Raw genomic sequence first — 25,837 nt, 5'->3', positions numbered from 1 at the left:
GCCGGCGGCGTGCTGCGTCCTGCCGGGCGCTGTCACTGGGCCTGGTCTGGGGATCCCTGGGGAGCGGGGCCGGGGCCGGGGCCTCTGCCGCCCAGGCCCGGTGAACCGCGGTCTTGCCTAGCTGAGCCTCCGTGCTGTGGCGATCTGTGGGGGACCTATTCTGGTCCCTCACCGCCCACCTAAGGACGGGCCACCGCCACTGAGAAGGGTTTAACTCCGTCAAGTGTGTTAACCTGTGTTCAGGGAAGCGCAGGCTGTCCTTTCCTCACATCGTTAGCAGGGGAGCCACGGTGGTCCGGTAATGGTGTCTCTTGCTCCGTTCGCAGTGGTGCCACAATGGAAGCCAAGGGTAAACGGAAGTTCGTGGGGAAGAGTGGAAAAGCACCTCGTGGAAAAGTGCCACACGGCAAAAGGAAATTTAAAAAAGGTAATGGTAAGAAGGCGAAGGCTCCTTAATAGGAGTCCTGGCTGAGTGATTATTGTTGTGCACAGGCATGTTCAAACTTCTTTTTTTCTTGGTGAACTTAATATCGAGATTAGTAGCTTGGTCGATGAGTGAAGAGAGGTGGATATTGTCTACATGGACTACAGTAAGGCTTTTGAAAGTGTCTCCCATATGGTCCTCATGGAGGTGCTGATGAATTATGGGCTGGATGAGCAGATGGTGAGGTAGATTGAAAACTGGCTGAACGGCTGTGCCCAGAGAGAGGTAATCAGTGGCACAAAATCTAGTTGGAGGCCGGTAGCTAGCAGTATACTCCAGGAGTCAATACTGGGTATAGTCCTGTTCAACGGCTTCGTTGATGATCTGGATGATGGGGCAGAGTGTACCATCAGCAAGTTTACTGTTGACACAGAACCGGGAGGAGTGGCTGATGCACCAGAGGTCGTGCTGCCCTCCAGAGGGACCTCAACGGGCTGGAGAAATGGGCTGACAGAAGCCTCATGAAGTTTAACAAGGAGTGAAGGGCAAAGTCCTGCACCTGAGGGGGGAACAACTCCATTCACTAGTACATGCTGGGGGAAAGCAGCTTTGCAGAAAAGGCCCTGGGGCTCCCAGTGATCACAAAGTTGAGCATGAGCCAGCAATGTGCCCTTGTAGCAAAGGTGGCTAATTGGATCCTGAGCTGCATTAGGAGGAGTGCTGCCAGCAGGTTGAGGGAGGTGATCTTTGCCCTCTCCTCAGCACTGGTGAGGCCCCACCTGGAGTGCTGTGTCCAGTTCTGGGCTTGCCAGTACAGGAGAGACATGGACATACTGGAGAGAGACCAGCAAAGGGCTATGAACATGATGAAGGGTCTGGAGCATCTCTCCTATGAGGAAAGGCTGAGAGAGCTGGGATAGTTCAGCCTAGGGAAGAGAAGGCTCAGGGAGATCTTGTCAATGTGTACAGATACCCGAAGGGAGGGTGCAAAGGCAGAGCTGGGCTCCTTTCAGTGGTGCTCAGTGACAGGACCAGCGGCAGTGGGCACAAACTGAAACACAGGAGGTTCCCTCTGAACATCAGGAAAGACTTCTTTACTGTGAGGGTGACCGAGCACTGGCACAGGTTGCCCAGGGAGATGGTGGAGTCTCCCACCTTGGCGACAGTCAAAAGCCACCCAAATATGGGCCTGGGCAACCAGCTTTGGGTGGCCCTGTGTGAGCAGGAGGGTTGGACCAGGTGACCTCCAGAGGTCCCTTCTGACCTCAACCATTCTATGATTCTATCTTGCATTCAAAACTATACTGACTGTATGATCAAATAACCTGGAAAAAGTAAAGCTGAAATGCTTTAAATAGATTGCATTGCAAGCCCTTCAGCTCTATTTGATTGACCTAAAATACTCTTAATTAAAAATTTGAAGTTGATAATTTTTTGGTTCTAGACTTCACTTTCTCACATTAAGAAAAAGTATTTGAAGTTGGGTGTGTGAAATGCTGTGGGTTAGGATTGAGAAGATACCTTTCAGTGTTTGCTCTCTTCTGCTTAAAACAGATGATGTCAAAACAGCTCTGACCATAAACTGTGAAGAGACGATTTGGGGATTGATGACTTTGATGTCAGAGATGGTGAAATTCTTATTTTAGAATAATTCATTTTATGCCTGGGCTGTTATACTGCTGCCCAGAAAATAATGCCTGGGCAAAACTTCCCTAGGGAAAACTGGGACACCCAGGGAATGCAATGAAAACACCAGCTTTGAGAAGCATATAAGAATTATTGTTTTATATATAATTGTTATTACAAAGTGGTTTAATTCTTGTTACAGTAGTAATTTGTTATTTTGAAGCAGCATTATCTCTAGGATAACATTTTAATTTCTGTTTTGTTGGTTAATAGATTCAGGTCCACCGAAGAAACTTCTTAACAAAGGAGATGAGGAGGGAAAGCCTAAATCCATTTCCAAGAAATTTGTGAAAGGACAGTTAAGACCTGGAAAAGCTAGTGTCAAACAATTCAAGAATAAACAGCAATCAGAAAAGCTTGCAAAGAAGAGGAAGCTCCAGGATGGTGAAGAGGGAGGTGAGCAGACTTTTAAGCCTGGATATCAATGGAAACTAGGTTTTGGGAAACACATGGTTCATCTAGGTCTTCCTCTTTCTCCTTGCCTTGTTATCACCTTTCCAGATTGGCTGAATGACTCCCAAGTTTACTTCATGTTTAATTTTTGCTGTGGAAAAGTTTACTTCACCTGACTAAGCTTGAGGCCAAAGTCATGAGAATCAACAGTTATGAATTTTCTTGGAACTCAAAAGTAAAGATGCAGTAGCAAATTTAAATAATTGGTATGCCATCATAAAGCTATGATTATTTTAATGACAGTATTAAGGGGCTAGCTTGTAACTGGCTGTTTTCAAACAAATTTGGAAAATACAGTTTTTCGTAGACCATTTCAGAAATTTAATCCTCTGTTCTGAAAGTACTGGCTATAAAATTTGGAACACCAAAATTCATGAAACAAAGTTGATTATCCTTTATATTATTTTTTTTCTGTGGTCCAAACTGACACCTCTTAAACAAACAAAGACATCGTCGGTGTTATCGCTGCTTTTTACATTTTACAGCAAACCAGCTTATTTTTGTGTTTATGCAGAGAGGCTAAATAAATGTCTGGTTTTATCACTGTTTAAATGGATTTATTTTTTAATATTGTTTCTGGTACATGAGAACTTCATGTTGTTCCTTCCTCTGCTGTGAAGCAAAGCTCTACTGCGACAATTGAACAGCACTAAAATGAGAAGTGGAATCTGAAGTGAGGGATTGTGAAGTTCTGCAGAAAAATGTTAGGTGATTGAAGAACAGTAGAAGGTGTTGATATTTAGATGTCTGGAAATGTAATAGCAACAGGATGTTTGTATTAAGCTGCTTTAAAAAAAAACCAAAACACCATCACAAACAAACCTTTAAATGTTTATAAGAATAACTGTGAAAGCTGCTGTGTATTGCACAGTGGCGCTGCTCCCAAAGCAAAGTGTTACTCTTTTTGCTTGTCACTATTACTTTAGGAGAGTGATAGAAAAAATCAATAATATGCTTTGTAAAAAGAGAGCATGGGTTTTGGGTGGGTAAGACAGTTAAGTGCATGCTGCTAAATACCAACAAGCGGTGCTTTAAGGTCTAAAAATTTAAAGCTGGGTCTTCAGTGTTCCATATAGAACTACTGGTTAGCATGACTTGCTTCTGTGAAACCATGTGATATAAGATGATGGTTTTTGTCAAGGTATGAATAAAACTAAAATCAGATATTTGAAGTTTTTCCATAACTCATTTGTGGCACTTTCTATAAAATTACCTTAACTGAGTTTGTTATGTGGCAGTGTATAGCTGTTGTATGGTAAAATCCCATGCTTAAGGAATTTGACTGAATAAAAAGATTAAGCATGTAAAAAGGCTTTAATTTTTTTCCTTTCTCTGAGATTTCAGGTATGTATCTCTGAGTTAGAGTTCTTCTTTTGAGAGAGGGAAAAGGTATGTATGAGTACAGGATGAACTAAAAAGGGAGAATTACCTGGGGCAGTCATAGGCTGCTAGGTGCATTCTGAGTCAATTTTCAAGCTATTTAGAGGTTTATTATGCATACTTTAACAGAGCTTTGAGGAAAAATCATCATTTGCCTTGTTCTTCCAGTATTCTAGAAGTGAAAATTACTAGCGTAGCATACTTATTAAATATTTATGCTTTCGTATTAGCTAGCTGGGTAACTGCAGGCAAAGCTCCTGAATTGTTAGCAATTCAAGTCACAGAGCTGCCAGAGTTTATACTGATAAAGGAGTCCATTGCTCCTCTTTTATTGACCATGGAAAATGGATTTATTTTTGTCTTCAGGGTCAGATTCTAAGAAGCCTAAGTGGAATGACTTCAAAAAGAAAAGGAAGGAGTTAAAGCAAACCAGACAACTTAATGATAAAAGTAATTATGACATAATTGTAAAATCAAAGCAAATATGGGAAAGTGTGAGAAGGTAATAATGATTTTTTTTTTCTTTCATTCAGTTGGCTTTTAGTTGTAAGTTGCAAGAAGACTCTCTTTATCATCTTGTAATTATATGAAACTATATTTCCACAGTGAAACTCCATGTGTGAATGATAACATTACATGCAATTCTGTAGATGGTTCAAGCAGAGTGTGGTGACCCATGGTGCTAGAAATATCTGGATTGAGCTCACTTGTATTTTAGGCTAAAATTTGTGAGTAAATGCTTAAGGAGTTGTCTTATTTTTTGAAGCCTGAAGCACAGACCACATACTGATTCAGCCTGATCTTGCAGTGGGATCACTGCATGAGTTTTTTGTGGAGGTTTGTATACTCTCTCTGGACAGGTGTAATTCTAGAACTGGGGCCCCACATCAGAAAGAGGAGTTAATTTTACTTGCTCTTAGTGTCTGTGCTTTGCAGTTTTGGCTGTAAGATGCTTACAGATCTTGGGATCTGTAGACAGCTCTGGCTGCAGATTTGAGATTATCTTCCTTTTAATAATATTGTTACTCAGAAAAGAATAATTTTAAAGGGTGGAAACCTGGTTTGGCTTCTAGGAACTGAAAGTACGTAATTACATCCATATACAGGTTTAATGAATGACAATGTAAGTTTGGATTAGCAGGAGCTAAATTAATTATATTTTGTACCTTCTCGCGTCTTAATTTATAGATAAAAGTGAATCATGCTACAAAAAGGCTGCTTCCTCAATTAAGATTGTTTTACTTTTTTTTGCTTGTAGGAAGAAATGCGATAAGGAGAAGCGAGAAAAGCTAATGAATGAACTACAGAAGCTTCTTCATGGAAAAATTAAAAGTGTAAGAAAAACTAATGCCATAGTGCACAAATTCACAAAAGCTTCTTTAAAGAATGGTGAAATATAAATGGACTTCTAATAATATAGTACTAGCCTGTTCTTCCAAAAGCTACAGGGAATTTTTTTAAACTGTGAGTAAAAACGAACAAAAACAGGGTTGAAAGGCTGCGTTTGACACCTGGATTTCAGGACAGTAGTCCTGGGATGCTTTGTCTATCAGCTGGCTATTATAAGACTGTCTGTTTTGCCAAGCAGCCTTAGTCCAGTGAAATTCTGTGTTAACTGAACTTCAAAAACAGCCACTCAGAGTTTTGATTAATTACAATCTTTGCTTTGCAACTTTCTTTTAGAGAAGTTAGTGTCTGGAGACTTAGCTATACTAAACAGTCTTTCCGCTTAATTCTTGAAATGTATAAATTTGCAGTGAAATACATGTTGGATTTTAAAGTAATTCTTGGTGTTCCATGACAAAGTGGAACTGTATTGTCACACTCACTCTGAAATTACAAAGAACATGAGACAAAATGAGATACCATTTCATGGTTCTCTTTCAGTATTAAAAACTTGAGGCATGTCCTTAATTCTCAGCAACTGCAAGTATTGTCTATATTTTGTTTGATAGAGTACTTACAAAGCAGTGAAAAAAACTTAAAACGTAATTTGTTATAAACAGGTAACTACTTTTCTAATTGGCATTACATGCTACATGTGGCATAAAACTATCAGGGAGCAAGTGCATTGAAATATATTCAGTCCATAATGCCGTTTGAACGGCCTAGGATAATGAAATATCTCTGTCCTGTAGCTGGCATTTGCCCATGATTCAACTCGAGTGATCCAGTGCTTTATTCAGTATGGTAATGAGAAGCAAAGGCAAGAGACATTTGAAGAATTGAAAGGTACTTTCTTTCCATTTACATTTTACCTATATGCTTCTGTATTGGTTTTACGATGCATTAAAACAAGCCATATTATTTTCTCTTGAATATTTTTAACTTTCTGCTGAAATGATGCATTGTTCCTAGTGAGCTCTTAGAACTTATTTAAATAATGGCATCTTGTTTTGTAGCGTTAATGTAGTGAAAAATCAAACCAGCTGAATATTTTTCCCTTCTTCTAGATAGCCTAGTAGAGTTGAGCAAGTCAAAATACTCCAGAAATATTGTGAAGAAGTTTCTTATGTATGGGTGAGTATGAAGTGAATTTGCTTAGCTGTGTTGCATTGTTTCATTTCCAGTGTGAATGCTGCTCTTAATCTACAGTGCATTGATCATGAATAAAAAAATACGTTTCTGGAAACATCTTTATAATAGTGACAAGACAGGAGAGCGTCTGGTATCGCTAACAGCAGTTTTCCTTTTGCAAAAAGTAAAGCTAAAGCTGTACACATCGAGGAAAACATATGCCAAAAAAAGCTCAAATATATGCTCAAAGTTGATCTTTGCCTTATACAAAAAACTGCCTTTTAAAATTTTTCTCTGCTTAGTGTTTGAGGAAGGCATCTTTTATTCTGTAGAATTTATCCGCTCGTTTCTTTTCTTTCCCTCAAAATGCCTTATGATTTCTCCAGATTCCTGGCTCACTTGCTATATTTTCACAAATCCATAAGTCTGATCCAGATGCATGTATTTCCTGGTTTCAATGCTAAAACTTATCATCTAAATGCACTTCCAAAAATAAAACTATTGATAGGTCAGCTTATCCCCAAAGTTTTAACTCTTGCTATCTATCTTTCCCTGTGCAACAGGACAAAACCACAAGTTGCAGAAATAATAAAAAGTTTTAAAGGCCATGTGAAAAAAATGCTCCGTCATGCCGAAGCATCTGCTGTAGTGGAATATGCATATAATGACAAAGCCATTCTGGAGCAGAGGAATATGCTGACAGAAGAACTGTATGGGAACACTTTCCAGGTTTACAAGGTGACGTTTCAAAACTTTCCAGTCTAAGGTGTTTTAGCATCTAACTTGCTGTGTGGTAATACCTTACCTATCTTACTACTGTTTCTTTTGATTAAACTTCTGTCAGCTGTCCAAACATAGTCTAGTTTAGCATGTTTAAATGTAATGATTACTTGCACATTTCTATTCTAGATCAAATTGTTGTGTTTTTCAGTTTGAACTATGTAAGATATATTACGTTCATGTATGAGCTTACTCTGCTCATCAAAGACAGTCTAATATCATATAGTTGCAGTTATTGTAGTGTCGTAGTGTCCAGCCTGAAGTGGTCATCCTTGCTGAGATAAGATTTAGGCTTAATTCCCCATTAATGCTGTAGATGGCTTTTGTGTCATAACTGACTTATGTCTCGTGAGAACTGACTAGGCAGAATGTGCCTCTATCTGTATACGGTATGTCATTTAGGCTTAATTTTTGGCTTTGTTTTCTTTTCCCATGGAGGCTATAGGACTTGAGTCCAAACTTTCTTGAAACCATTTAGATGTAGATCCTCAGCAGGCAGTGGGAACCTTTTTAAAAAGTACAACCTCCTTTCTTTTAACTTTGTTTTTCCTTCTTTCTTGCTGACTTGAAAAGTTGGTTTCCATTAGAGGCACAAATAGTTTTATTTGCTACAAAGTACAAAACTGTTTTATGCAATTATTAACTACACTAGAGTGACTTCTGCACCATGGTGTACAACACAGCACACTTTTACCCAAGATTTCTGTTAAAATTGTATAAGAAATTAACAGATCATTTCTGAACCTTATTGCTATTTTTTTCTTCACAGGTTATTGTAAGTTTTAATAAAGCATTTTGCAACACTGTAATAAGAATGGTGTGTTTGCTGTGTTTGTGGGCTGTAATTTGTACTGGGAGTAAAACAGCCTCTGAAATCAAGTCCAGCATTAGCTTCAATCATTCTAGCATTCTTGGCGTGAGTGCCTCAAGTAGTCTTACATTGCGGTGCAAACCTGAGACTCAACAGTATGTGGGTTTATAAGAAATTACGATGTAATCCTTAATGAGACCTGGAATTTCTTGGAGTTTTGAAATGTGTGGTCCACTTTTCCCCCTCCTGCCTCCAACTCTCCACCCCCCTCCCCCCCACCAGCAGGGACGGTTAGAAATACATTTCTTCTAATTCTCTATCTAGTCCGACTGTTCTTCTAACAACAGATTCTTTTACAAGAGTTACCAGTGTAATTGTTTAGATGAGATACCAGGAAGTACTTTGTATTTAATGTACATGGTATATATTCCTCCTCTGCTGTTCTTCAGCTGGAATTTCCTGGGCCTTGGTTAACTTCTCAGTTCATTGACTTGTTGCTGTGCTGCACCCTGACATACACATATTGTCATGCAGGATTTCTGCTTAGCTCAGGAGTCCCTTAACACAATGCCAATTTTGTGTATTTTACCTTGTATCTGACAGTCTCATGAAGAGCTGACCGTAAGTGGCAAAAAACAGTTCAGACCACAGAAGTAGCTTTTGTTTGCTAATAATGAATATTCAGTTTGTAGAAACTTAAGTATGCAGCTTCTGACATACTCAAAGTAGATAAGCTTTTTGTTTTTAAAATTGTAAAAACTGTTAGTTTTGCAGAAAATTCAGTTTGTTTGTGATATTGTTCATGAATTTTGATTGAAAAGGGACTAAAGATTATAATCTATGAACTCCAATACTTAGTGGGAATGATTAAACCTCTGATTGTGCATTCATTTCAGACACCAGTTGTCCCAACACTGGGTAAAGTGTTAGAAGCTCAGCCTGAAAAGAGAGAGGCCATCTTGGATGAAATGAAACAGATTCTTACACCAATGGCACAAAAGTAAGGACAAAAGTTCATTTAAGGCGTGACAATCTAGCATGAACCGGTCTGTTTCTGACATACAAACACCCAGTGATATTGATACTCTTTTAAGCTCATATGGCAGTGATATTGATACTCTTTTAAGCTGTAACACTGCTGTGTTGTATAGTAACTGTGGTTTTGTCTGAAGTGTCGTAATGAATATCTTGCCTTAATTTTGAACTCCACTTCTATAAACTAAAGTGTCCCCTGCCCCAGTCAAACAATCGGTAGAAATCCCACAGTGTGGTGTGCTTCCATAATGTGTTATTGGATAAGCTTCTCCAGTGGTCTTTAGGAGAAAATATTTCTCTGGGTTTTAGAATTTGTAAGTTTTGGTAGAATTTTCCACATACTGTAAATGCTAAACGCCTAATCCAGAATGACTATGTGTTTTCTGCACACCACGCTGCCTAACTTTTTCTTTTTTAAATACAAATGAAGTATTGCTAGCTTATGTTAAAACCATTACTTGGGGACTTTTTGCTTATTTTCCTCTTCCCAAATACAGAGAGGCTGTGATAAAGCACTCACTGGTGCATAAAGTATTTTTGGACTTTTTCACTTACGCTCTTCCGAAACAAAGATCCGTAAGTATGTTTTTTGTTGTCTTTTGCCTTTCAGTGGAATGTTTTTAATCTTGTTGTGAAAGTGTTGTAAGGTAACTAGACAAAAATACACATCTTACATTTACAGAGTTTTACATATCTGGCGATTCCAGAGAAATGGTTGGGGAGTAGTGTTGTATGGAGATTTACAGTCACAGTGAACTTTCACACTAAAGCAATAGTGTTTGTGATATTTGCATTAAAAAAAAAAATCTAATGGAATGACTTTGTTTTCTCTCCATGCTAACTGGTCCTTCTGAATAGCTGGAGAATAATTAAAGCCAGGGACATTGCTTCCAGTAGCTTAGCTTTCCAGCATGTAGTTTATCAACCACTTCTAGCCATTGTCCAAAAAACAAAATACAATCAGATCGGGCCCTTCTGTCAGCAGCCAAAACTTTGTCTTCATGGCCTAAATCCATCTGCATGGTGTGACATTGTATAAGCTGGTATCCTGCTTGACTTCACTTGTCTTCAAGCTGTGTCCATCAGCCTTGCCCTGGTTCTGCAGTTCAGCACCATCTCATTCCAGGCCAGGTGGAGCCTTCTAGACTTGCTGTCTCTTACCTACTTCTGCTGGACTGGACTCCTGAACTCTTTTTTTGTTACTGTTAACAAACCCAAAGCTAAGGGTAGTGAGGTGGACTATTCATGGCCTATTCTGAGTCCAGATCTTACCTAATTAAAAGGTTCCTGTGAATGGTTTCATGTAATGCTTTGTCAGAGAACGCTTCTGGATTCAGAGTCTTGTGTGAATCAGGGGAGTAAGGGCATATCTCTTCCTCCTTGCTTGGCTTTTTGTGCAGACATGGTAGCACATGGATATTCTCTTTGGGGTTTGAAAATCCCTTTTGTAGATCTGTTCCTGCTTGTGCATATAGCTAGTGACACCAATCGTGTTGTGACTGAGCAGTTTCTAAATAAATGGTAAAATGCTTGGAACCTTTGACGAGAAAGTGAGAAGCAGTTAGGGATAGGAAGGGAGATAGGTGGGAGCTTCATGTCAAAGAAATCTATCAGATAATAACAGAAGTAGTATCTAGTAACCCTGGAGGGGTGTTTTTTTTGTTTGGTTTTTCTTTTTTGGCTGATGGTGTTACTCGTCAGATGGCTTCAGAACCTCATTCCTTTGACATGGAGACTAACTTTTGGCTGAATCTTGTCATATCTGATTTATAACATCACCTGGTGCTTAAACGACCTTTTCGTTCTTCTTGCTTTCTGGCTAATACCCTGTATGTATAAATAAATTGCATCACCTTCAAAGACTTCCTAAATGAATTGTCTTTGTCTCCTCTAATTTTAGTCTCAGTTCTGAGCACCCTTCCTTGAATTGTCTGTAATAGGACAACTGACAAGCTTCAATACAGTTCTAATTTCACAGGATTAATATGATGAACAGTGTAGTTTTGAAAGAAGAAAGCTGTGTCATTTACAGTCTTTTGGACTCCTTTTGAGGCTGTTTTTCATAGGTCAAGGCAATGAGAGTGGTCCTGTAGAGCCAGTGATGCTCTCCATAGTGTTGTGGGCAGACAAAAAATCCTTTCATGCCCTCGCCCACCTGCCTTGAGATTTCTCATGTCTTTTTTCTTTCACCTTTTTGCTTTATCACCTTTTCTTCCCCAGGAAATGATAGAAGCTGTCAGAGAGGCTGTCATCTACCTGGCACACACTCATGATGGAGCCCGAGTAGCGATGCACTGCTTATGGCATGGTACTCCCAAGGTAATGTTTGATTTCTGTCTGCCCAGTCCTTTCTAATAACAGTCTAGTCTGAGACTGTGAGTATGATTGCTCACATGGGTTCTTCTGCCAGCGCGCATTTTGATGCAGTTAAGTATTTAAGAGCAAGGTTAGAAAGTGGCCCCACTTTACCTATTGGCAAATATAAGCAGTAGTTTTTTCGTGAATCAAATGCTTTCATTAGAACTTTTATAGTGGAAGCATCTCCTTTTATTTTTAGCAGAGTTCTTGGCGATGACACAAAGCTTTTCCATTTTAAAATTATTGGCCATTCATTCATCCTGTAGATTTCTTAATGCAGGTGAAATTGGCAGTAGGGAGAGGACAGTAAAGAAGTCATAATGTGGAACGATGTTTGGCTTTGGAATGTCAAGACTTAGAAAATGTTATAGGAACTGTGTTTTAGTTTCTTCTGCTGATACGGTATCCTGAAATACTTTAGGTGTAATGTATGCCATCATCTCTTGGAAATATTGTAATGCCTCCTATCTTTTTCTGTATTGGGAAAAAAAAAAAAGACAACTTATGAAAATAGTCTGCTTGTTAAAGAGTGCAGAAAAAAATATGAAGTTGCTAGGGTCTAGGGGTAGTAATTGGTCTGAAGAAGACTGAGCAGTGATTGCAAGAGCCAAAGTACAAGCATTGAGGAAACTTTCTGCCAAAAAAATCTTGCTAGTAAAGGGGTTTTGCAACAGGCTAGAGTCCTTGCTACTTTAAAGTTTCGGGTCCTGTGGAATAAGTTTCTTTCCAAATGAAGAGTTGAAGTGCATTCTTCTTCTGTAAGTAATGAACAAGATACAGGTGAACATATGTGGTGGTTTGTTTTATTTGTTTTTTTCAAGTTGCCCTTTTTGGCATCTCCTGTTGGTGGGCTGTACTTTTAAACATATCGCAGAGCCTCCCGGGGATTGAGTCTTTCACGGTTCAGGTTGACCTCTTCACACTGATTCTAGGTGTTGACTAACAGTACAAATATGAGACTTTAGTAAATAGCCTTTGCTTTAGTAAGCAAATTGAAGGTTATCTTTTTGAAGGTGTAAATAACAATTTAGTTGTTCAGAATCACTGGCATTATAGGCTCATTTGAGTTTCTTGTTTCCTTTTGGATAGGACAGAAAAGTAATTGTGAAAACCATGAAGACATACATTGAAAAAATAGCAACGGTGAGTATTCATTAACTATTTATTTCATAGTCTCTGAAACACAAGTGATTTGATAGAGGCTAATTTGAATGTGCTTTGGTACTGGAAACAACTGTGAGATCTTAATAAAAGTAGGTTTAAAATAGTGGTGATGTACTAGATAATATGAAGTATATTGAACTTCATGGAATATTTAGAGACATACCGAGAAACTTCATTGAGGGCACTACATGTAGTACTATACTTCTTTAAAGTAGCTGAGTTAATTATAAGTCCTAAATTTTTTTTCTACAATTTTTGTTTTTGCACCCAACTTTATATTGCATCTTCATATGGCTTGTTGGTTAATTCTCCTTGGTTGGGAGTAAAATAACATGTATACAGAAGAGGAACAAAAATTAAGATGTGTTGGGGATGTCATTGGAAAGGCCATCTAAATGTGCGTATTTCTTGTAAGATGCTCAATAACTCTTTAAGTCAGGAAGCTTCAAAATAAATTAATGCTGAAATGACATACAATAGAAGAAGTCTGTATTTAATTTTTTCTTGAGTAACATGTATGTTTGGAGACTGCAGCACCAATAGAGTAACAGTTGCAACCAGATTTCATAGTGCTGGGCAAAACTGCAACTTTGAAGAAAAGCTTTTTGAACTTCTTCCCTTCCTGCTTGCTCTATTGTTCTGTTTAGTAATAGTTGACATGGTCTCAGTCAGTGGTCTCCAAACTTTTTTGATCACACAACCCTGAGCATGCATCCCCAATAAATGTATATTTATGTATAAATTATGTACATGTACTACTGTACTAGTATACATTATAAAACATACACAGAAATAGAAATTTTAAAAGGATGAGATAATCAGTGGTTATTTTTATATATTTATTAACGGTAGAAAAAAATATTTTCTTCCTGCACCACAGTGGATTGTCTTGTGCATCCCACTTTGTAGGGCACTACGAAGTAGTGGTCTAAGTAATGTTTTTCTCCATAATTTTCTAGTACCAGAATAAATGAGTTGTTTTATTTTATAAAATACATATTATATAGAAATATGAGACAGTGGGTAAATAATAGCTAAAACAACACTGGAGCACTGAAGGTCTGACTTCACTTTGATGTAGAGTCTCACTGACATACAAGTGAACTGGGTTGTGCCCTTTTTGAGTATGCTAGAGACTTGCTTTCCAACAATGCAGTGGAGACTGTGTGGCTCATTGCAGAGACATGATTTCCAGAATTACGGTATGTGATTTATCTCAGTTTTAAGCAAATCCACCATAGAAATAAAATCTGTATGTAATGTTCCTGCAACGCAAATCCTATGATTTTAAATGATGATTGAACAATAGGATTAGGTTAATAGCTTGGGTGTGATAAAGCAGTATATCAATTTATAATGGCAGATCAACTTAATCTACCTTTGTTTTAACAACATGCTTCTCTTAACAAGCCTTGCTTGCAGAGAGAGCCTAAATGTTGGGCTTCTCACATTCTGTGACAGTAGGCAGAATTTGCTTGTGGTTCATGTTGTGTCATGCTTGAGACAAACTCTCAGAAATGTTGATTTTAAGTCAATCAGTATATTTGTAGAACTTGACTGCATGTGGTTTCTGATGTCTCATCTTTGCAGGGTGAATTTTCTCATCTGGTCTTGCTGGCAGCATTTGATTGCATTGATGACACTAAACTTGTGAAACAGTTAATTATATCTGTAAGTAATTGAATTTTTCCTGGAATAGTATACTAAATAGTGTCAGTGTGTTTGTCAGTGTATAGGAGGATGAAAGTAGGAATCCATCTGCTTTTTTCAAACCATTTAATTCCTTTCCACCTTTTCTGTTTCATTATATTTGTGTATCATGATTATTTTTTTCTTTTCACAGAAGACCTCAGCACTTTCATATGTTCCCTTCAGTTATTTATTTGAATTAGTTTTTAAGCTAGATTCAGTGCTTGCTGAAAATTACCCTTTTTGGACTTGTTCATTCTGGCTAATGGATGACTGGAATCTCTTTGAAGTCAGTGTCTTTGTCATAGAAGTTTGAGCTCTGCTAGTATTTCAAGAGATTAAATTGGTGGAAAACTTCAGAATGAGTACGTCACCTTATCCATTTTACAGGCAAAGCATATACCATTTCTCCTGGTACTTTCTCACAGTTCTGGCACTGAAAGTGACCAAATTCTGTAATTCATCGGAATCACAGAATCGGTGGGGGAAATATACTTTTGGAGGATTTAAAGAAAAATGTGTCTATTATCTTTTATGCAAAATGGCTGTGTTATAGGTTGATTTCGAAGTGCACAAGATTTTTGTGTTTATTTGTACTAAACTAAATATTTTCTTTACCTGTTTTACGTTTTGAAATATTTCAACACCTTTGTCATCCATTTAATTGATAAATGAACTTCACATACATCTGAATCTGAATGTACATGCTGAGAAAACAGAATGTGGTTTTGGTTTGGGTTTTTTTTTTCCTCAGAAAAGATTTTTTTTTTTCCATGCCTGGAATGTGAAGGTTACAGTAATAGGGTTTTTTTCATAGTTACAGTGCTGTATCAAACTGATGTTCATCTTAGTTTACCAAAACTCACTTTCACCTAGGTTTAAGCAATGTTTTTGAAATAAGAATGTTGTCTTACCATTTCCTGCCAGCTTCCAACCACCTTTCTCTGTTTCTCATTCCCTCAAAGACAACCAACCAGGCCCCATTTTAATAAAGGGTGACATTGGTTTAAATTGTTCTATTTATCTTTTTCTAGCTGTTGCTGGAAGGATTTTCATGGTGGAAAAAAGGGTTTTTAAGGGCTATGGCCTGCAAAATACGCTGAAAGTGCCCAGAGCTCTGTACAGCCCTCCTTTGCTTTGATAATCATTAATTTTATATGTATATTCAAAGTTGCCAGGAATGGATTATCATGATGGTCAAGAGTATTTGGATGGCATTCAGGATTCTCTAGTGGTACTTGGAACTTGCATAAAATGCATGTTGCTGTATGAAAGGGCATTTATTGAGAAGCTGGCAAATATTTGAGTACAAACACATGGACTAATATAGGTGCTTCCATCTGAATATAGCAGCACGCTTCTATAAGCAAGAGAACTCCCCGGCATATTAATGCGTTTCTTCCTCAGCCATACTAGTGCACAAGTGTATGAGGTGCCCACTCTGCAGTTTACGAAGTGGTTACTTCTATCCAACAACTAACCTCTGGGGAATGCCCAGTGTTTTCTGTTGATGCTCAAATAAACTGCAAATAATACTCCCAGCAGAAGTCAGCTTTGTTCTATTACTGAAACTTAATTTTTCTTGGTGCATGTTCTGTGGTCAGTTTAAGATGGTCTTTTCCTTCCCATGGACTGTCGTTGCTGTCTAGGTACTTATGTACACTCCCTTGAAAGTCAGCATGGTTATCAGTGATTACTCTTAGGTGATGTGGTAGGTGATCCTTTGTATGTCTGGTCTGCTGAGGTTATGACTTTTACTGAGGTTATATTTGTACAGCGTATGACATACCAGAATATGTGTTGTTCTTTGTAATTGTATGTATCAGTGAAAACAAATCCTGTCCTTTTGTAGTATTTTCTAATCGGTGACAGTGATGCATCTGATGAACGCATTTTAAACCTTAATATTTTATTTCTCTTGCTTCTCCAAACTTTCTTGCTGATTAGAGTTTTTTTATTTAATTTCACAAGCAGATATGAATCTTACTGATAGTATGTAGTTTTCCATTCCTAAGCTTTGCATTTGAAAAGTAATCAGTAATTACTGATGACTCAAAACTATTATTTGATTAATGTTTTGTTGCTGTTTGTTTACTTTCACAGGAAATAAATGCTTCTTTGCCCAATATAATAAACAACAAATATGGAAAGAAGGTCTTGTTGTACTTGCTCAGTCCTAGAGACCCTGCACATTTTGTTCCAGAAATCATAACGCTTCTGCAACAGGGAGATGGAAATGCCTATAGGTAACTCAGATATGAAGATTAAGTTGTTTTCCCTAAAGTCTAGAAGAGTTCATGCAACTTTCTGTCATTTTTGATTTAATTTCAGCTTTTCTTCATAATAAATGTTAAGTAATGTGAATACATATAAGTAATACATAAGTATTATTAGTTATGTTAGTCTGTAATCCTTATTTATTGGTGACCAGCAATGTATTGTTGATCAGCAGTTTTCCCCCTTTGTAAAGTGCAAAAATTGTGATGTGTTCTTTGTTTAAACTCATATATCAAATTTGGCGTAGCAGAAAATTTTTAATATGCATTATGGGTGTTTTGAGTTGCATAAAAGTACATCTCAAAATCTAGCAATAAAAATGGAAATTGTTAATTTGAATTCAGACTCTGGTATTGACATTTATATTTATCAGCTTTTGAAGAAGGAGCAATTTTAGATGATTAGTGAGCTGTTTAAGAAATATATCTCAGTAGTTGAGATAACAGAATGAACAGAAAATAAACAGGTTAAATTATCGTTGTTAACAAAAAACTCTGAGGTTTACTGGCAGTCAGCTTTAAACAGTATACACTTTCTCACTCCATATGTTCTTAAAATGTGTGTGCAACATGTGTTTAATTATATGTGAAACAGAGGAAAGAATAATGCTTTATTTTGATCTTCCAATAATTTATAGCTGTCTCAAATAGCATATATGTTCTGAATTTCTTGTTGCTTGATGTGCATACAGAGCAAGTCTTCTACAGTAATGTGCTGTCTCTTTCATCAGTAAGAAGAATACTGAACTCCGCCGCCGTGAACTCTTGGAAGCCATTTCTTCACCCTTGCTAGAATATTTGCAAGAACATACCCAAGAGGTAGTGATAGACAAAGCTACCTTTGTCTTGGTTGCTGACATCTTAAGAACAGCTCTTGGTGACATCCAGCCTGCACTAGATGCAATTGCTAATTTGGCAGCAGAAGAGCTGGTTCCAGGTGGCCGTGATGGGCAGGTAATGTAACGGAGGACAAGGTGCTGAGATCTTGCAGAGCATTTGCTTATCTTGTATTACTAAAATGAAGTCTGCACACTTTTTCCTTTACATAAGACATCAACGTACTGCCCCGATAGCACTCATACATTAGACGTGGTCTCTGTTTTCTGACATTTTCCCTTCATAGTTTATGATTATTGCATCTGGAGTGATGAAGGCTTGAGCCAGCATTTCATCTGAGTTGTAGAGCAAGGTACTTCATGATCTTGAATCTTCAGAACTGCTTTAAGCACTTTGTGGGAAGGTAGCTGACAGTCATGTTACACAGTCTCTCTTTTAATGTTATCTCTATGCAATCAAGCAGTTAGTAAATTTTTATAGTGCATTTGGCTGTTTACACTGAGAATGATAGGGCCTCTTAGCTTTCAGGTATGCTATCTCCATGCAAGGAAAGATCTTAGATAAGCTGTCTGTCTTTACAGTATGACCTTCTCTTCAAAATGTGCCCCTCCCTTATTTTGTTAAGCTCAGTCAGATATGTGTCTGTAGACTAGAAAAAGAAAAATGCTGTGTACGCTATATAAAGATAGATGCCCCCCAGATTTTCATAGTTGTGCTGAATTTGCTCTGTCTTTCCCCTTCAAGATACCCATTTTATAGAATTTTACATGAACTGCTCATGTTTTCTGTGATTTTCTGTGAACCATACTGTAGTGAATTTTCAAGTCTGTGAAAATGTGGAAAGTCTGGAAGTTCTTGTAGAGGCAGCTCAGTAAGCATGAAGTCCTTGGAGGGATGGATGAAACATTGGTTGATATGGTTAATATTACTGAAAGTCAGATGTTACAGGGAAGGTGGTAAAAAATAAACTGGTCAGTTTAAATAAGTTTGATGCAAGTATGTGAATACTTGTTGATATTTGCATAGGTGATGACTAAATGGATCAGTGTGATGAGGTGTCCGAGTGGATAAATCAAGCAGGAATATTTAAGGACAGACACATAACTGCGTTTTGAAACATCATCATTATAATTTGGTTTTGTTTTGGTTTGTTTTTCCCCTTGAAGCTTCACATTGCAGAGCATCCAGCAGGCCATCTGGTTTTGAAATGGTTAATAGAGCAAGATGAAAAAATGAGAGAGAGTGGAAAAGAAGGTATGCTGGAAATTCAGCTTTATTTGATCAAATTATGACTTCGGAGTAATCAGTTATCTGACCTACAATAAGATTGCTGCATTTATTTCTTTTGAATATACTAATATATGGAAAATTTAACATATCCTTTAAGATCATTGCTTTTATCTTTTTGCTGTTGTGAGCTGTTATATGAACAGAATGCTAAGGATATGTTTGCTTTTTCTTCAAAGCAAGTACTGGTCTGTTTTTTCTTCTCAGGGGTTTACTGTGTATTTGGGGCAGGGTTCACTTCTGTGCTTAAAATGTCTTGGTAGCTTTGCTAAATTACACAACAATTTAAAGGATAATAATAGAAAAAGTAAAGTCTTTCTAACAGGAAGACTTGTTTCATTAGTGCTTCTGAGCCAAACTGTAATCTTTACTGTGTTCGTTAGTGCCGCTGGGTGAATGCTTTATAACTGTTATTACAATAATTCATGCACAAAAATAGGACATCTTTGCTATTTTATATCCCAGAAGGCAGAGATTGAGCACAGATGTTCTCATCTTAATTTAGCTTTTAAACTTATTTTATTACATAACTGTAAAATCTTGTGAATCACCATATCCTAATAGAGATTACTTTTTCTCATACAAAAACCTCAAAAAATGAAAGGAGGTGGGGGTAGGATGGTATAATCTGGAGGGAACTTCTCTGTATGGGGGGGGCTTTTTTCTTTGTAGAATTATCAGACCTTGTTAAACTTTTTTTCTTTTCTTCTTACTACATTCAGTTATCCACTGTTTCCTTTAAAAATAAGAGTTAGTTGGGCTTTAATAAATGTTTCTGAAAGGAGGCTGTTTTGCTACTTTTCAAGTGGATGATTAAAAATGTGCAAAGGGGAGTTTTATATGAGTGTCTTTCAGAGACTAGCCTAACTGAGATGATGATAGTTATCTGGATTTATTTCTGCTAACATTGTGCAATTCCCATTTTAAACACAAGCTGTTCCCTTTGGTGTCTTTGTTTTCCTCCAAAGAGTGTGCCGTTCAGAATTGTTGCTCTGAGTTTATGGAATTGGCATTAAAAAACAACCAAATTGTTATCATGTAGGGTACAAGTTGAATAAAAACTGACCTGTTCTTCAGATGGAATTCTGATCTAAAGTGACAGTGAAAAATAGCTTCAGTGTTTGGTTGGAGTTTGTTGGGGTTGGGTAGGGTTTTTTTGGGTTGCTTACTGGTAAGTTTGCTCAGCACACAAGTTGTAAGAGCAGTTTTCCTGAAGTTCAGTTCTCCAAATTCAGCTGGGGACTTGAGGTCAGCCTAGGTTCTTTCTTTTGCATATGCCATTAGTGTAATGAATCTGCAAGTCAACTTAAGCTTTCAAAGCTACTGAAGAAATAGAGCCCTGTAGCATCAGTACAGCTGAAAGAAACAAGGTTCCTAGTGGTTTTCATGCATCAATGGGGGATTAGCTCTGAAGTTTTAAGTAACTTCATCTGTGCAAATTCTGTTTCTTCAGTTGTAGAGTCAGATGCTTAAAAATGTAGCTTTCCTCAGCAGAGGTGTGTATGTATTAATATGTTGCATACAATTATCTCTTGTGTTGGTGTCGTTCTTAGCAAGTTCTTTCTTTGGAGTGGATGCCACCTTTAAGACATGAATAGCCTTTGACACCCTTTTTAAAAAGAAACAGCAAGTTTGCCTGCTTTATACTAGTAAACTCTCACACAGTGCTGCTATTGACTAACTAATTTTAAGCAATACTTGGAAGTAGTCAAACATCTACAAAGGTATTCATTGCATTGAATAGTCAATTATTTTGTGAGAGCAAAACTTTGTGAATACTTGGTGGCTAAAAACTATTTGATTGAATCACAACTGCAGAGAACTTTTAACAGGCTTCTTTGTGTAAAGATACTAATTTTTTTCTTCTCCCTACCCCTTTTCCACGTTTTACAGTTTGCTTTGGAAGAACATTGGTGGAACGTGTTGGTATTGAGAATATGAAGACCTGGGCAGAAGTAAATCGAGGTGCCATTATTCTTTGTTGGTATGTAAGGCACATGGCTATTTCAGATTAGGTTCCAGCGTTAATTTCTTGAACAGCTAAGAGAACATCATTTGAAATTCCTACCAGCAAAATACCAATTTTTGCTCAATGTGTACTGTCTTTCATGCCACTGGTAGGTCTGTGATGGAACAGGGTACTGGAAAAATGCAAGCCAGAGTTTCCATAGGTTGTTCCTTGAGCTCAGGCTTTTGCAGTACTAGGAAGTAGCTCAATGTTGGAAAATCTTAAGATTAAAAATCAAACTTATTTTTAAAATTGTGCCTACTATGTCTTGTTTTACAAGCACAAAATTCTCAAAAGAGCACTCCACAAATAGCTGCATTAAAATAATTAACTCTGAAATATCTGTGACTGGCAGCAGCAGCACACAAGAATCCAGATTTTGGGGGGGGGGGGGGGGGGGGAATCCACTGCTTGTGGTTGAAGATCAACACAAGGACCCTACGCTCTATATCCGGGGGGAGGGGAGGTAACTTACTGCTTTGTGTTGAAGCCTTAATTATGGAGCCTAAGTATGTCTCATACTGAAGTAGACAAGTGTTTGGAATAGACCATGCAAAGGCTTATGATGAGCTAACTGGCTCACAACTTCAAAGCAGTGAACCGTGCAACTAGTGAGATCAGAAAGACCCCACAGGAATCGGACTAACATGAACATTTTGTTTTATCAAATGTGAACAGCTGTGTTTAATCATCATTGTTTTCACTTTGTAACTACCTGTCAGTGTCAGGTTATAGAAACCCAAGGTTTTGTCTTTAGCCCGAAGTGTGTGGTCTGTGTTCTGGAACTCCTGGGTCAGCGTTGCACTGGTGGCTCCTCATAAAGACTTGCACTAAGCCAAAATCAGCAAACAATTCAAACAGACAACATGATTTTGAAAAATAAAAACCTCTTCTCCCTTTTTTCCACCCCACTTCTCCCTCTCCTAAAGTTACTTTAGACTCCTTGCTGTTTGCTTTCCATCTCTGCTCTTTATGACTTTAGAGTGAGGCTACTTTGATGTTCATGCTCTTTTGCAAGGTGAATCAAAAGCTGTTTTCACTAACAGGACTTCTGTTAGTTAATCTGAGTTTAATTCTAACTTTGTTTAGTCGTTATCATTCAGAGCACTAGTGAGAAGAATTGGTAGTAGAAGACTAGTTGCAATCCAGATACAAAACCAGTTTATGCAACATCATAATAGTCATATGGATCTGGCTGTTAAGATTGTTCAGCTGCTAAAATGGTAACACTTTTTCTTTGCCGCTCATAACAGGCCTTTAGAATTCAATAAATGCATGTAACGCCTTTAAGTTATCTGATGCTGTGCACAGATGTTCAGTAGAGATTTGTTATAAAGGCTTGTTCACGGACAGTGTATTAATGCTTGTACTTTTTTCTCCTAACTCAAGGCTGCGGAGATTCATTTAACATGTGGTGTTGCTGGTTTATGTACTAAGCTATTTTGATTGTTCAAATAAAGTTGCAAAGTAAATTAGTGGAATTTTTTCCATGTATAACACTTTAATAACTGTTTGGCTGTCACCGTGACAACAGTCTCTTAATAGGTTTTGAAGACTTACAGAAAAAACAGGAAACTAGTAATTGCTTATTAGCAAAAACCAGCACAGGAGTGATGTATTTTATGGAAAAGTCTGTGAGGAATGTCAGTCTTTCCCTCTCTGCTATTACTCATGGCACTACAGGGTGGGGCTTCGACAAGTGTGCATTATTACCAAGCAGGGTAGGTTATCTCCCAGATTGTCAGTAGAACATTTTTCACCAATACTGAAACTCACCTAACAGGAAAGAGAGATAGAAGTATGGGGGAGGAGTGTGTGTTTGTTTGCTGGAATGTTGGTTTTAGGGTTTTTTTTATTTTAATTAAATCTGAATCCTTTGTCGTTTGAGCTTCTCTTGATGACTCTTTAGGCATGGTGCCCTTTTGTTTAGGCAACTGAGAACACAAGAACATAACCAGCTGCTTTTTTCATGTGACACCTGCTTACCTTGCTAACACGTAGTAATTAATCTCATCTTTGCTTAACTGCATGCATTGAAGTCGAGAGGTTACCTAAATCATACAGCAAAGATTAATTTAATTTAGTCTGGTATAGACAGTAACTGCAATGTTTTTTACATAAAATAATTGTTGAGTTTTACAAAACCTTCTTATTTAAAAAAAATATTCAGATACTTCTTTTGTCATAAAGGAGCTCAGATCCCTCAGACAGAGGTAATTTTCAGTTCTCCCTGAAGCTACGATTGATTTTTGTTTTGTTGTTGGCTTTCGGAAGCCATCTATCACTTACATGCAGATCTGAAACTCAGAATTACCCAGTCAGTCCATTTAGATTTTTGGCTTTCTAGTCATTTAAGCTTATTCACCAGTTATGAGCAGTTCATTGCGTGCTTGATTGCTTAGTTACCTGGTATCCTCTGGACGCTCTCCTTTTATTGCCCTGCTTGCTTTTAATTTGATTTTTATAAGAAAATCTGGGGCCTGGTTCTGACCTAGTACAAGCATGAAGAGTCCTAAGGTCATGAGAGGGCTCTTTGCACACATTACAATTCAGCTTAGTGTAAATAAAGTGTTGTAAGTACTTAAATGTCATGGATGCTGGTCTGTTTACATTTCTACATCTGACCTTTCCTCAGTACTTTTGAATTTGTCAATGATGTGTTATATCAGGGTAGAAAATGGATAAAAATGTACTTCACCAAATGACGTACTGATTTCCATATGTCATTTCTGTAACCTGTAAAAGTTATATTTTATATCCACAAAATACATAGGTACCTGCTTACCAGATCTTAGAATAACTTTCAGAATAATAATTTTTAAAAAAAGAACAACCTATGTTGGCCTTCTGGCTGTATTATCAGACAGGTAGATGTTCTATATTAAAAATAGCGCATCTTGAAATAACTGTGGCTACCAAGAGTTTGAAAGCAGCTTTACATGTATAGCTGTTGGCAGATTAAATTAGTTTTTAGAAATACATAAAATGCAGTCCAGAGTGGCTTGCTGCTTTGTATGCTCTTTGTCCCTGGTGCTGAACCATGTGAATGTCTCCACGTTAAGTACCAATGTGTTCAGCACATCCTTTGTCAGTACTCTCAATTTTCTCAGTGTTACCAGGGGTACGTGACTCACAGAAAAGCTGAAAAAGTGATGAACTCAATTTTAAAGAAGGCCTCTTGATTAAGTAGTACTGTCATAGCTAAAAGTGTAACAGAAGTTGGTGCTAGAAGTTGTTAGTCATAGAAATAAATCAAGGAATAAAGTAGCTGAAAATAGTGGTGGTGTCAGATGGGCATCCCATGCTTTACTGCCTATAGTGTTGCCATCCTGCACAGGATTTGGAGTCCTAAGGGGACAAAATTTAAATCTCACCTTAAACTACATTAATTCCTTTTCTGTCTTATTCAGTTCAGCTTGCCATGACTAAAAAGTAGGCAAGAAACAAGCTCTTAGGTAGCTGCAAAGTTGCGAGCCGTTTGGAAGAATCCTAGGGATTGTAAAGACTTGTAGTATCATGCAGCCTGCTTGGTGCCAGTACATGGGTGTTACAGTTTGTTTCCAACTGTAGTTTATTTGTATACCCGTGCAACTTGTAATTCTGTTCTGGATTGCACACATTGGCTGTAGAAGAGATGAAGTTTTTTAGGCAATGTTCACTTACCATTTTGAAGTAGCAAATTAGGTGTGCCATTACCTCTACTGATTTTGTATTATAATCCAAGAACATTTCACTATTACCTGAAGGAAGGGGAGAAGGACAATCACTGCCTAGGTTGATCTGGATAGTGCAGAAGCTTTTTCTTTCCTAATAGTATTTTACAGCTTACAATGAATTTCCTTGTTTCTGGGGAAGAAAAGTTATCTGGGAAAGCTGGTTTGTTTTCCAAAAGTAACATCTAAAAAAGAACAGAACTGGTAGGGCTCTGTAGTCCTGCACTAAATGAAGCATAGAAGTACAATAGTGAAAGTACTTGATGTGTATTAGATGTACTTCACTGCATCCAGTTTTGGGACCCGCATTACAAGTAAGGTATCAACAACTGGGGTGAGTTTAATGGAGGGTGACCAACATAGTTGTGGGCTGGAACCCTTGGCCTGGGAGGAGAAGCTGTGGGACCGGGGCTGGTTCAGCTGGGAGAAGGGACAGATTTGGGGGCACTCAACAGCATTCCTGGCACCCGAGGGGATGGAGGAGAGCTGGGCTCTTCACAGCAGTGCATGTGTGGCTGGAGGGCGAGAGGCAGCAGCACAAACTGAAACATGAGAGGCTCAGGCTGGAGATAAGGAGAAGCCTTTTCCCCACAAGGACAGCCCAGTGGTGGGGCTGGGGCCCAGGGAGGTTGGGCTGTCTCCTGCTTTGGGGAGTTTAAGCCCAGACTGGGTAAAGCCCTGAGCAGCCTGGTCTGACCCAATGTTTGAACCTGCTTTGAGTAGGGATCTGCAGTTCCTTCCAGTCTGATTTATCCTGTGTTGGTTGTGTTCTCACTTGGTGTTTCATGCTTTCCGGAAAGTTTTACGTCTTTTTCTAATAGGAGGTGATAGAATCTGCCGTGAACTATATTCTTCCTAAATAGTTATTGTTTCCTTACATGGACAGCTTCTTTTCCTATGTCCTACATGCTGACCTTTGACATCTTTGGTTCTTTTCCTTTCTTGTAGCCTTCTCCGGAGCACCGATCAAAAGGTGGCAAATACAGTCAAAAAAGGACTGAAAAAGGTTGTCCCAAAGTTGAAGCTGAATAAAAATGCAAAAGGAATAGAAGCATTACTGGAGAAATTAACTTCCTAGTGTAAATGAAGCTAAAAAGACGATTTACATCAATGCAACCAACTGAGAGTTGGTAAGATTTTGCACCATGGTTGTTTTAAGAAGCAGTGTATGCATTTGTAATTAAATCATTTCTAAAACAACTTGTCTGTTGTACTCATTCTGTTGTGTGCGGTAATTGGTTGTTCTCAGAGGTTGAAATCTCAAGATTTAAGAGCTAGTGGAAACTTCTGAACATGTAATCAAGAAGTTAAATCTTTCCTGATAACTTGCACAACAATGTTTTGAGTCTTGTTAAAATTTGCATGTATGTTATCATAGTTACCATAGAAACAGAAGCATCTGTTCTGTAGATACTCTTG

The 25,837-nt window shown here is 38.0% G+C and overlaps 1 protein-coding gene across 1 annotated transcript; it reads left to right on the top strand.

Moving 5' to 3' along the window:
• The first annotated feature begins 317 nt into the window (after positions 1-317).
• On the top strand, positions 318-25,619 carry PUM3 (pumilio RNA binding family member 3). The gene is made up of 17 exons (XM_009279942.1): positions 318-427; positions 2,324-2,506; positions 4,310-4,445; positions 5,202-5,277; positions 6,082-6,175; positions 6,397-6,463; positions 7,024-7,198; positions 8,948-9,051; positions 9,584-9,662; positions 11,307-11,405; positions 12,534-12,587; positions 14,199-14,279; positions 16,401-16,543; positions 17,305-17,527; positions 18,577-18,664; positions 20,591-20,681; positions 25,367-25,619. Exons 1-17 carry the CDS (start codon positions 337-339, stop codon positions 25,494-25,496), a joined length of 1,914 nt encoding a protein of 637 aa, XP_009278217.1. The 5' UTR covers positions 318-336; the 3' UTR covers positions 25,497-25,619.
• The last annotated feature ends 218 nt before the right edge of the window (positions 25,620-25,837 follow it).

Source organism: Aptenodytes forsteri, unplaced genomic scaffold, assembly GCF_000699145.1.
Source record: "Aptenodytes forsteri isolate BGI_AS27 unplaced genomic scaffold, ASM69914v1 Scaffold99, whole genome shotgun sequence".
NCBI lineage: Eukaryota > Metazoa > Chordata > Aves > Sphenisciformes > Spheniscidae > Aptenodytes > Aptenodytes forsteri.
Note: the sequence above shows the minus strand (reverse complement) of the source record. Positions and strands in the feature narration are given on the sequence as shown.

What these genes read in the sequence shown, in the direction of transcription:
- PUM3 (XM_009279942.1), top strand. Translation starts at nt 337, where the DNA reads ATGGAAGCCAAGGGTAAACGGAAGTTCGTGGGGAAGAGTGGAAAAGCA. An exon ending in CTCTTCCGAAACAAAGATCC is followed by an intron (nt 9,663 to 11,306) that starts GTAAGTATGTTT and finishes TTTCTTCCCCAG; the next exon opens with GAAATGATAGAAGCTGTCAG. An exon ending in GAGAGAGAGTGGAAAAGAAG is followed by an intron (nt 18,665 to 20,590) that starts GTATGCTGGAAA and finishes CACGTTTTACAG; the next exon opens with TTTGCTTTGGAAGAACATTG.